At 42.3% G+C, this 12,690-nt stretch overlaps 2 protein-coding genes across 2 annotated transcripts; both read right to left on the bottom strand.

Moving 5' to 3' along the window:
• Nucleotides 1–613: 613 nt before the first annotated feature.
• tmprss9 (transmembrane serine protease 9) lies at nt 614–7,824 on the bottom strand. The gene is made up of 15 exons (XM_068591588.1): nt 7,683–7,824; nt 7,425–7,552; nt 7,276–7,343; nt 7,009–7,184; nt 6,831–6,875; nt 5,992–6,105; nt 5,650–5,815; nt 5,240–5,514; nt 4,906–5,048; nt 4,015–4,300; nt 3,395–3,508; nt 3,151–3,319; nt 2,792–3,057; nt 2,471–2,607; nt 614–855 (listed from the first exon to the last, which is right to left on the bottom strand). The coding sequence occupies exons 1-15, from the start codon at nt 7,822–7,824 to the stop codon at nt 694–696; spliced, it is 2,391 nt and encodes a 796-aa protein (XP_068447689.1). The 3' UTR covers nt 614–693.
• A 3,086-nt stretch (nt 7,825–10,910) lies between these two features.
• On the bottom strand, nt 10,911–12,628 carry lsm7 (LSM7 homolog, U6 small nuclear RNA and mRNA degradation associated). The gene is made up of 4 exons (XM_068591536.1): nt 12,588–12,628; nt 12,219–12,309; nt 12,017–12,088; nt 10,911–11,415 (listed from the first exon to the last, which is right to left on the bottom strand). Exons 1-4 carry the CDS (start codon nt 12,591–12,593, stop codon nt 11,273–11,275), a joined length of 312 nt encoding a protein of 103 aa, XP_068447637.1. The 5' UTR covers nt 12,594–12,628; the 3' UTR covers nt 10,911–11,272.
• Between the last annotated feature and the right edge of the window lie 62 nt (nt 12,629–12,690).

Genomic DNA, 12,690 nt, shown 5'->3' on the forward strand with positions numbered 1-12,690 from the left:
GATGTCTGGGAACCACCCTCCTTTTATCCCCTGTCCTGCTGAGATTGTGTCGGGAAGTAAGAGCCACGAAAGCTTGTGAACATTATTTGCAGTATGAGAGCAAATGGAATGGTTTTCATGAAAATTCAATAAATCTTGTTTATCAGAGTCCTCTCTTGTGTCTCTCATCACAAAGAGTGTCAATGAAACATCACCATAGGTTTATCAAATGCAAGTCAAAATTATTTTAAAGCGGATTCCAGTACCATTTTTATCATACAGATCTATATTTTCCCCAGAAAACCCACCTTTTAGAACACTTATTACATTGCATATATAAGAATGTATTTAAAAAAGACTAGAAAATGAACCACATTTCCAGAACCCCACAAAGAATGAAAATAAAAATACCCAAATGTACAGTAAGTTTACCAGAAAATAAATAACTGAAATAAATACTTTCAATCATGCATGGGCTTTAAAAAATGTCCACAATCCAGTTTAGTATTCTTATTTCTTCAGTACATTATGAAAGTGGATAGTCCTTGTTCAGATATCTGGAAAATTTACAAACAGCACCTATGATAATAACTGTAGGTCCCAGGTCAATACTTCAGAAACTATCTGTGTGGCTTTTAGCATGACTTTGGTCCTTTTACAGTACATTTTTCTGGAGAAGATGTAACAGGAAAATCCACATGTTTTTTCCCCTCTTCAGAAAGGCAGGTATGTAGATATCCATTTCCTGACAGACGTGACACGAGTGTAAACCCCCGGAAAACCAATTCGCCCACATCCATGTCCCCAGCTGGTCACTCCAGCAATAAACCACTGGCCAGAGGGCTTGCGGCAGGTCAGCGGCCCTCCAGAGTCTCCCTAAATGATAAGGGAGAAAGAACATAAGATTGGCTTTTAATAAGTTATTAGAATAACCTCAATTCTATGCAGTGTCCAGCATGTAAAGAGAATAGAACAATAAAGGATGAGTGAGGGATCAGAAGAGTAAAGTATAAAGAGAATGCCACTTGGATAGCTGCTGAGATGCCAGGTGCTTTGACCGAGACAGGAATGCATGAGGGTTTTCTTACATAAGGAGATTACAGAGAGGAAGCGAGTGGAAAGGGGGCTCTGTATTTTTAGGGAAGAAAGTGCTCTCTCCCATCAGATAAGCATATCTCATTTAAGTGCTGCAATCAGTGGCGGGCCGTCAGGGCCTTCTAAGCCTTCTCTGAAGGGCTAAACAGAATCACAAAAAAATCGCTATTTTATAATAATAATAATATATATAATGTAATTTTTTTTCACAAATATACTACAAGCATTATAATTATTTTTGCCTATTAGCTTATTCTCTTATTGCACAGCTGACTTCATCTGTTCCTCTGCTCCTTCAGGCCTCTTGTATGGCTTCTTGGGACCTGTTGGGAACAGCTTTTTTTTTCTTTTTTTAAATCACATTTCACTTCTCTTTATCTATGTAAGATTAGCCTGGTTAAAATACATAGAAGAGCCTTTGCGAGACCCTAAACGTGTGATTGGTCACAGGGCCCGCGTGACCGTTAAAAATAAAATAAAATAAATGTAACATACACTTTATTAATCCCCTTGGGCAAATTCTTCTCTGCATTTGACCCATCCTTGATGAAGGAGCAGTGGGCTGCCCTGTGAGGCGCCCGGGGAACAGCGAGGGGTTAAGTGTCGTGCTCAGAGACACTTCGACGTGTGAACTGTGGGGGGACTGGGTATCGAACCGGATACCTTGTGGTAACGGGACGCCGCCCCTACATACATTAACATGTGCTGTGATTAGTCAGTGAAGCTAGCGTCTCACCTTGAACCTAAAATCTCAGGACTTAATGACCCCTTCCCCACAGAGGTTTATGTGCGCCTGGTGAGTGAAATGCTGATTATGTTACTGTCCTTTTTACATTTGCAGTCGTATTTAATCATAAACTAGTCACAGTGCTGTTGTTGCTGCTGCACCTGGGGTGGTGGACTGTATGAACAGACTGTATGAACAGTCCACCACCGGTCGGTCTGTGACAGTAACTCCAGGGACACTTTTTCCTTCCAGTCCACCCGTGATGTTGGCTATACGGCACTCATTGAAGGCCTAGGTCAGAATCCTACAGCCCGCCACTGGTTGCAATGTTCCTCAACAAGCAGCACTTGGTTTTCATGATTATAATATCTGACAAATTCAAAACCATGAATTACTCATGTCCTGTTTCTTTTTCCAAGGACAAGTCCTAGAAACTTCTAAAGAACAGAAGAGCAATATTTACTTTGCTCTGACCCGGTTAACCATCCACTTTAAAAAGATTTATCGGCAACATGGCCCTACTTTCCAGAGCCTCTGTGCACTCATGTAATCTTAGTCCATAATCTTACCGCTCTGATGATGCCAAGACTGCACCACCCAGATGCCCGGCCCATTTTCAGGCTGTGTAAAAGGCATTTGGGTAACATGATAGAATGTCCTTCAACTTACCAAACAGGTGTCCCTCCCTCCCTCTTTGGAACCAGCACACATCATGTGAGGAGTCAGCACGTCTCCATAAGACTGCTGGCAGTCTGGCTGGTCAATGAGGTTCACTGCAGCTTTCTGCAGCAGGTTGGTCAACGAACCTGTGCCAAAAATTATATTTTTACTATGAGCACCACAAACCACATTCAATTCAGTTCACCTCCATTGTTTTGATCCGGCAGCAGTGTTTCAGTGGTCGATAAGTGAAACTATCTGCATGGCTACATACCGAACTGGTAAATGAGAAATACTGTGTGGGAGCCATCTGGATTTTAAATCCCTTACCTCCTTCCCTCATGGACCCCCAGCCTGCGATGTAGCACTCTGTATTCTTGGGGAAGCGGTGCACCGGTGAGGGGAGACAGACGGACTGGATGGTGAAGGACATGGGCGCAGGAACTGCAAGCTCCAACAGAGCTAGGTCATGGTCCATGTTGTCGCCATTGAAGTCTGGGTGGATGATGACCCTCTGGATGGGGATGACCAGGGCTCCTACCCCGGAGCGCAGCACAGATCCAAGGCTCACAGCCCAGTTAGTGGGGCTCGGGTCACTGGTGGTTATAAATGAAGGCTACGTATCATTCTGGCTCATCCATTATTTTTTATATAAATATTAGTGTGGTCAAGTTTAGTTTCAGCAGTACTTTTTGAGGCAGTGTGCCGCTGTGAGTAACCATTTGCTGTGAATGAGCGTGGCGCCACAACGGTGCTGTCTCTGGAACTGGAGACTACCAATCCAAGGCCACTCCCCCCTTCGAGCTGTTACCCCACCCACAATCCTGTGGGAGCCCAACGAAGGACGCATGCCACAGTCTGCAACAAAAACATGCATCAGAAATATTTTCTTTAAAGTCCAACATGTCTATTCCTTTACCCATATAAACTTACCGCAGTTTCTTTCGTCGGCCTGGTTGGGGCAATCTGGGACACCATCACACTCTGGGTTGACCTTGCTGATGCAGGAGCTGCTGCTGCACTCGAAGTTTTCAGTGCAGTTCAAGACTGGAAGACATAAAGGAAAGATTGTGTGGCATGAGTGTACACACTTATTTGTGATACTACATTTATGACTTCCTTTATTTTGTTCGTCTTGGGAACAAAGGAATGAGTAATCAATAAATTGAAGTGACCAATGGGGACACCGATTTTTGAAATTGGCTCAGCAATTGGTTCAGTATTGAAGATGACAGAGTCGCTGAAGAGGTCGTAGTGTAATTGCTCAGGGATATTCCTCTCTGTCACTTTACTTTTGCCACTGACAGAACAGCATCATATAGACAAAGGTAGCACCCGTCCACTACTCCATGCCACAATTGTCTGGACTACGATTAGGTTGTATTTGACCTGACGAAGGTCCAAGTAAAATCAGAATACAGGTAATAAACTTAATAAAGTGTGCAGGCTTAACCTTTTTCTCATTAGTCACTCACACACAAAACATGAGGAAATTAGGGCCAGGTTGAAAAAAATCCCAGTTAACCTTTAAGCTGCTCTCAGCATGACATTACCAGTCAGTGTTGGTGCAGATGACACATCCATGGCTATGGTCCTGGGTACTGGCGGATCATACAAGCTATCTTCTGACACAGTAACTGGCACAGTGGGAACAGACTGATAGTAATCACGGAGCAGGCTGGGATTTGTGTGGCTTAAAATCCAGTTGCGGAGCCTGGTGATGCGGGAATAAACCCCAGGCTTGTTGATCTGGGCACAGCCAACACCCCAACTCACCACCCCAGCCAGGAAGAACCTCCCTGGGGCCCCCTCGCACACCAGAGGCCCTCCGGAGTCACCCTGCAGGGAAAGAACAAAACATCTGATTCTCTGATGTGGGAACAGTGAAAGTTGTTACTTTCATTTTCTTGACATTCCTGATTTAACTTAAGTTCAGCTTAGTATCAGGTAAGCAGTGTTTGTAGATTACTATGTATACTGTAAGCCCAATGATTTCATGGAGGAATACATTGAACTCTGTTTAGAAAATTCCATGACCTCCATGAAGCACGAACAGTAAACAAGTGGGCAAGAGGTTGAATCAGAGATGTATCTAAGCAAGAGCATGTGCCATTTTAATAAGCAGGACACCAAATTGCTTTAAATATATTTGTAATGGGAGCTAGATTGAGCATATCAGGTAGAGAATTGTCATTTTTTTCTCTGTGTATTGTTATTAACAGCACACATCATTATGCTGGGATGAAAACAATAGTAACATCCTCCAGGCTTCTGGTTTAAAGGTGGGAGCAGAGTTAACATGCAGATTTGAACCTATAGTTTCAATATCATTAGTGTTTGTTTACAAACTTTAGCGCGAGACAATTAAGTATTGTAATAAAATGTATGTTGATAGCTCCTGCTATTTTAGTCACTTTGAGTGAACCAAGTAAGACAGCACTTACCTGGCACGAGTCAACCTTGCCCTGTAGGAATCCGGCACACATCATGTTGTGAGAAACCGCTCCTTTGTACACAGATGATTTATTGCACTCCTTGGAGTCGATGATTTTCACCACAGCCTTCTGCAGTATGGTCGGCAAGTGGACTGAATGGCCGAAGAGCACAAGATGACGGAATGACTCCTACTGATCACACTTCAACATACAGTCCTACGATCACATCCTCAACTGACCGGCATCAAATAATTACTATGTTTATTTATTGTTTGTTTCTCAATATTTTGGAAAATATTGCTTGAGAGTTTAAAAAAAAAACTACTCCTGCAGGCAAACTCACAATTAAACTGGTGCAGCGCACCCCACCCTGAGACCATGCAGTTCTGTCCGGGGGGGAACACGTGAGACGGGGAGGGCAGACAGACAGGCTGGATGTGAGAGCTTAAGGTGAGAGGGGTCTCCAGCTCCAGGACGGTAACATCGCTGTCCGTGGTCTGAGGGTCGTAGTATGGAGACACAATCAGCGACTTGATGTTCACTGTTATGGACTCTGACTCAACCCCGCTCACGATTCTGGCCCCTACAAGGGCCGTCCAATCTTTGGGGTCATTGTTCCTGGAAAACAGATAAGAAAGAGATAACAATTTGGTTGTCCTGTGAATGATGAATGCTGATGGCGGGGAGTTAAGTTCATGTCACTGACTGGGAGATTCATAAATTACTCCTCGGTGACTTGAAGATGACGCCTACCTCTCAAAGCAGTGCGCTGCACTGACCAGCCAGCGTTCGTTGATGATGGAGGCTCCACATGTGTGCGCTTTAGAGAGCTTCAGACTGACCTGCCATGGCAGCTCGCCATGCCGAGCATCCTCACCACCCACCACCCGACTCCCCATAGCGGGGCGGGTACCGCAGGCTGAGAATAAATACAAGTTTGATGATTCAAGATGGAGATGAAGCGGGGATGTTTTTTCGCTTACCTGACCAAATGATCAGTCAGTACCTTTTTATTTACTATTTGCCAATAACAACTGGGAAAAGACATTTGAATAACGGGGAATAAAAGGACAGCAGTAGTGTGAAGTAATTTACCACAATGAGCTTCATCAGATCCATCTGCGCAGTCGGGAAGGAAGTCACAATCTGGATTCAACTTTGTGACACATTCTCCGTTGTCACAAGTGAAGGTGTTGTCAGGACACCTGGCTGGAGAGCCCAGGTGAGAGAAACATATCAGGATGAGTTACAGGACAAGGTGAGAGATGAAAATATTTTGAAAGTCACATAACATTTAAGTAGGATAATGATGCTTTAGTCAAATATTACAGAGCCTTAACATTTTTCAAACATGTCTGTCTTCAAACAATACTTACGTGCCCAAATGTACATACACGAGTTATTGATTACTGTGTTCATGCCTCCATTCACAACACAATCCTCATTGCATACAAAAATAAACCCAAAGCTACCAACAGGCTTTCTGCAGTCTGAGTTAGTGAAATCAAATATTTAAAAGTTTTAGTTCTTCAGTTCAAAATCACCCTCTTGGTGTCCCAGTTTTCTACCGCCAGTTGAGGGACAGTAACACAAGGAGGGAACTTTCTACTTAAACTAACTTTGGATGACACCTGCCTGATTTGACTTCATTAGACTGCTGAAACCTCATCTTGGCTTCAGATAACTTCAGAATGCATTTTTGCACCGAAAAAGAAATAAGAAGAAGAAAGAAAAAGGAAAGAAAAGTCACCGAAAAGATCGAGATCAGCTCTTTAAACAATGTTTCATTAAAAAAAAAGGCTAATTTGTCTGTGACTAACATGTTAGGAAGTCAGACTATCCGCCCTGATAGTAAACACAGAATCCCCGATGCACATGTGTTAGAGAGGATTATATGCAGGCGCACTTTAAGATGGGTCAACATAGTCACTCACCTGTCATATCATCTCCAATAGAATAAAATGACTTCCCACTGGCTCCTAGGAATGAGGAGAAAGCATTGTTGAAGCCCTGACACAAGACATCACACAGCTGTTGCTTATTTGTGTTATTCTCATTACTACACACATCCACTTGTAGAACCACACACTGATTACAGTTTAGTTTTACTACCTAGTAAGATGATAGAGGTTATCTCTCCAAATTCTGGCACCTCCAGTGGTTTCCCATGCATTACTGAGCCGAGTCCTATTCTTAGCAAGTCCTGAACGAAGTTGTCTGAATACTGCTGGATCTTGGACACCATGAAGCCCAGCCTGAATGTTGCCATCACGTCACCATTAACGTTACTGGGAAGAAACAGACGATGCTGTTTGTTACATCTTTTAGATGCTTTTTCACTTGGATAAAGTCATCAACTTCCGTTCATCTTTCACTCACCCATAGGCAACAATACTGCATTCAACGTAATGATGTGATATCGACGACGCAGTGAAGACATTTTTTATCTGTAAGAAGAGAAAATCGAAAACTTATATCCTCTCAAAATAAAATATTGGGCTCCCAACATGGCGACAGTCTGTACTTACCTTGGACTTTAAAACTGAGGTCAGTACTATGGAAAAACCAGAGTTCTCATCCTGCAGAACTGGATCATACTTCAGACCTTTCAGCTCCACTGTCTCCATAAAATGATGCTGCTCCTGCACCAGATACGCTGGCAACGACAAAGCAGAAGTGGTTCATTCTTACAGAACAACCAAGTTTAAAAAGATTGTGTTGAACAGAGCAGTCTGATTAGCTCATAATATGCAGCACCTATACATGTTTAAGTATGTGATACTCACCGATAAGCAGGCCTACAAAGACCCCGATAATGAGGAAGAAGAAGAGGAATGCAAACAGGATGCTCCGGCAGTAGCCAGGGGAGGCCCCTGAAGAGGACCACGACCCTGCACCTCCTCCTCCTCCATCCTTCTTCACCTCCATGTTGGATTCACAGCGCCAACTTCAAAACTCACATTGCACTGTATGCAGTATCATAATGCCCGACACACAAAATCCGGTCCGGTCCTGGTAAAAGACACAGTGGTATTATTTGGAAAATGAAAATAACAGACTGAGATATTAATGTGAGGCATTATAGACTAATGCACTGGTTAAAGCTGCACAACCGTGTGGATATCCGTCGTATGAGATACATAAGAACATATTTTTGACTGCACATCATATTTAAAACATCCAAAATAATAATAGGCATAGTCGACAAATACTGAATGATATGCATGATCACAAATCAAATTGTCCAATAATTAACACTACAGCAGAATAAACAATTGGGACTCAGGTCCCACTAATGAAATTACCAAAATGAATTAAATCTAGCGTTAGTTCAATGGGAAAACAAATCATTTCATTAAAAGCCCCGATGTTCCTGTGCGAAAATTCTCATTATAAAGTCGTTATGACCACGCAGACAAATAAAGCATTGGGCTGGCTGAGATTGTTGGCTGCGTGCGTAACACAGACCAGCGAGGCCATGTTACATCTCGACTCCAGCTCAGATCTGGTGCACGGTAACACTAAAAACACCTCTGAAAGTATTAACAAATAACAGTATTTCAATGGATAAATGGACTCGGTGATAATATTCACTGCACCAGCAAACTATACGCACGGGGACTCCAGGTGCATTACAGCGTGAAGCACCACACAATAGAGGCTTTATGCTCCGAGGTAAACTCACCTACTTCTTTCCTCCGGACGCTGACATTCACGATCTCCCGCAGCTCTCGGTGTTTGACTTGGCGCGCACAAGAAAAGATACATGGATGGAGGAAGACAAATGAGGACGGAGCGGTCCGCTTTTTGTTGCACCTGCCGCGGGGCGTAACGCAGGTAGCTCACCTTTTCCGTTTACTTTAGAATGTCGACCCTCCTCCCATCTATTGATCCCCTCGGTTCCACCCCAATGGACCCAGGCATTACTCCTGTCACCGCAGAGCTCCCATAATCTCTAGGTACATAATTCATGTATTTTACTCGTATCCGCAAAACAGAATAAAAAAACAAAAACACACACACAAAAAAAAAACCGGACTAAAATGTTTCCTCAGTGGGACTCGGTGCTTTCTCTGGTCCAGTCTCGCTCCATCGACACATGAGTGAGCAGCAGAGGAGGAGCGAAGCCTCCTGGGTCACCACCTGGCCAACTATGAGGGTCCTTTTTAACCGGGATTACCGTCTATGGTGCCTTAATTGACAATGTTTTTGTATTTTCGGATCTATTTATTTTTGCACAATTCAAACAATAAAATAAAAAAAACATAAACAAACATAACAAATTAATATCACAGTTCAGGAAAAGGCAACACGCCAAATGGGTTTGGTTGAAGCCTTCACCGATATAATAGTTAAAATGTTACAAAATTACAAACATACAATTAAATATGCATAAGACAGACAGCACAACAAAGAGAAAATAATGTAATTGTGTCGAGTGTGTGCGCGCGCATGTGAAAGTAAGCATGGCTTGTGTTTTTCTTAGGGATATTGGATTATACCCCTGCGGTATTTCTTAAGCAATGATAATGCTACAAGTCTCCATGAGTGAAACAACTATAAATGATGCTATAATAGCTAAAACAAGAAAGACTAACAGTAATACAGAACATATTAACTTACGGCACTGGAGGAAGTGAAGTTTTTGATTCGCAAATCATTCGCAAACTCATAAATCTAAATGTGTTGCATAATATTGAGAACCCCCAATTCAAGACGTGAGAAAAACCCTGCGTCAATTTTAAGTGTCACACATAACACGAGTGAATAACAGTCCCTTGTTTGAAATGGATTAGATTCTATTGAAACAAAAATTTCCCCACCCTGCTCTAAGCAGAAACTGAGACATTATTCCAACAAATTGTCAGACATGTGTGCAAACAGGCGTGAGTGGCTTATCTTCACAAACACAACACACACTCCCTTCATTTTTTTTGTTTTTTAAACATTTTCAAAGATAACAATCAAATACTTAAATTATTGCAAGAGAGGATGGAGCAGTGGCCAATCCAGCAGTTTGTCCACAAACTATCAATCAATGTCCTTTAACCAGTCTGAACTGGCCAGCTTCATAAAATACATGACACTCTATTATCCCGAGAAAGGACATGGTGAAGTACAAGTTCCTGGGTGTCTCCATCGACAACAGACTGAACTGGAAGGCCAACATCAACAACAAGGGGACGAGTCGACTCTTTTTCTTGAGGGAAACTTTGATCCTTTGCAATAAATTGTTGGAGATGTTCTACCAGTCTGTTGTGGCACGTGCTCTGTACTTCCCCATAGTGGAGACACCAACAGACTCAGTAAACAAGTTAAGAAGATCGGCTCCATCGTTGGTTGCAAACAGGTGGTGGAGAGGACACTGAAGAAATGATTGTCCATATTGGATAACCCTGAGTGACCATCCTCTCCACCACCTACTGCAGACAGTGGAGCACTTCCTCCGACTGATTCAGCTCCGCTGTCACAAGGACCGATACAGGAGATCATTCCTGCAAACCGCAATAAGACTTTATGATAAATCACCTCAGGCCAGATCCTTCAATTGAAACATCAATAACCCTAGCACTGATTTACTTTAAACATATACTTCATTATTTAATTTTCTTAAATTGAATATGTTCTGCTCTCTAATGTTGTATAGATTAAGTATTTTCATACTTGATATTTATAGGTTTACACTAACTTGCTTGCTGCTGCTACAAACAAATGCCCCCCTCAGGAAGTATGTGTGTGTGTATAGATTAAAAGGACTGTGTGTGAATATGATGAATAGTTAACTAGTAAGTTGTTACCAATTAGCCTGTATATAGCCAGGAAATTAATTTAAGAACAAATTAGGTAACAATGACACCACCGAGCTCCAGAAATACCTTGAGAGACAGTGACTTTGCTAAATAGTAGCAGATAGCTGAATGCAACTGCAGCTTGATGTTAAAATTGCATCGACTTTCAGAGTTCCAGAAATACCATTTATATTTTAAAAAGTCCGCCAAGTACGAGAGGGAAAATTGACAACACTCCACATACATTTTCATTTTATTTTCTTATCAAAAACAAACAAAGAATAGTAAAAAGTTTCTCATTGTGGATAAAAAGTAAATGACGGGTAACACATCCCAAACTTATGGGCTCTTTACAACTCAAATCTTTGCAAACTTGAACACCCCAGACAGAAACAAAGCTGAAGTGCTTTCAAGTTCCCTTTTCCTGTGCAACTTATGATTAACAGAAATTTGCTTAGTTTGACGCAATATTACGGTTACGATTTAAAAAAATTTAAACAAGAAACGACTCCACAAAATGTTCACGTGTGTGCATGGTTGTATTTGTGTGCAAGTGTGACTGAACGAAGCCAGTGACAGCCTGTGTATTAGCCATCCTGCTGCTGTACGAAAGGGTTTGGTATGGCCTCCATGCCGTCTTGAGGGCAGATGAGCACGACGGAGGTTCCTCTGCAGACCACCAGCCCCAGCTGCCTGGTGTCTTCTGTCAGCTTCAGCTGGTCATCTGGATCTGGATAGACATGGAGGGATTCAGGTCAAAGACACACAAGAATCCAAGCTACATGTCTGTCACATGAATATCAATTTAAATAAAACTTTAAAAAAAAAATGGATCTGGTGACAAAACATTTAATCATAAAACAAACAAATGTAATTAAAGATGACATTTTATAATTCTATATGTATTCTGGCTGAAATGACAAAATCTCAGAAGAAAAGGATATCAATGGCATATTACTGCCCATCTCCCTGTAATCCATACATACACCACAGTTGGTGTTACTGTGACAGTTTGTCTGTTGTCGAAGTCGGTCCCACCTTATTAAATAGTCTTCTTAAATAGTCTTTACTGCAGGGCATTATTGAGGTTAACAGCAAGCAATGATGAGGCATCATAGCTAGTTGGAATAGGTATGTAATGGTCACGGGTAAGTACATAGACTTTGGCAAAAAAAACAACCAGGATATGATGGATATATATTTTGGTGAAAACTAGAAGTGTGCACAAATCTTTGTTTCCTCCTAGTACTCGACATCCATACAGCTTCATTGGTTTTGCAGTGTTATTGGCAGATTTGAAATTGATTTCCTTTGTAACCACTTTAACTTACCACGCATGTACTCGATTGTGCCGTCCAGCACCAGGTTCAACAGAGGATCAAACCCCTTCAGGACCCCGCTGGCTGAGAGGGAATGACACGGGGTACATATTGCATTATCCAGGGAATCAATGCGCAAGTTTGAAAATACTTCCACCGACTAAACTGTTTGGCATCACGTGAAGCTTATTCTCTCCAGTACTTGTGCACCTACCCTCTCGTCCGCCTTGAAACTTCACACGGATGGGTTTGTCGATGTACTTCGACAAGTCGAAGATGCTCTCTTTTTTCTTCTTCTCTTTATCCTGCAGAGAAGAAAAAGGGACATTCATTCAGGAAGTCAGGTGGAAGCGAGCCGCAAACAAACACGGACTCAGCCTGAGGTTAGCTTAGCACGGCTAGCCGGGAGAGCGAACCGAAGAAAGACGTCACGTTTAGTTTCGAGCATTTCTCGGACCTCGTGTTCAGAATAAACAATAACCGGCGAAGGAAAAGCTATAGTTCCACTTTTGCACCCAGTGTGCATGGGTGAAAAAGTTTTAAAAAAAATGTCTGAATGAAAGCTAAAGCCATATGAACTCACCGCCATGTTCTCTGTGTGACACGGAAGTGAAACTGTGACCTCAGAAGTACTCCCCCAATCAAATCGTTGAGCGCCTGTAGCTGACGTCATCGGCTTGTTGCCG

The sequence above is a fragment of the Clinocottus analis genome, unplaced genomic scaffold, assembly GCF_023055335.1.
Source record: "Clinocottus analis isolate CAN_PGR_092001 unplaced genomic scaffold, fCliAna1.0.p SCAF_25, whole genome shotgun sequence".
Lineage (NCBI taxonomy): Eukaryota > Metazoa > Chordata > Actinopteri > Perciformes > Cottidae > Clinocottus > Clinocottus analis.

Excerpts from the sequence above, each read along its gene's own strand:
- tmprss9 (XM_068591588.1), bottom strand. The coding sequence starts at position 7,824 with ATGGAGGTGAAGAAGGATGGAGGAGGAGGAGGTGCAGGGTCGTGGTCC. Across the intron at positions 6,876-7,008 it reads AACCTCTATCATCTTACTAG|GAGCCAGTGGGAAGTCATTT; the intron begins GTAGTAAAACTA and ends CCTCATTCCTAG. Across the intron at positions 3,058-3,150 it reads GCGGCACACTGCCTCAAAAA|TGACCCGAGCCCCACTAACT; the intron begins GTACTGCTGAAA and ends TATAACCACCAG.
- lsm7 (XM_068591536.1), bottom strand. Across the intron at positions 12,089-12,218 it reads GTTTCAAGGCGGACGAGAGG|CCAGCGGGGTCCTGAAGGGG; the intron begins GTAGGTGCACAA and ends ATTCCCTCTCAG. Across the intron at positions 11,416-12,016 it reads CACAATCGAGTACATGCGTG|ATCCAGATGACCAGCTGAAG; the intron begins GTAAGTTAAAGT and ends ATGTCTATCCAG.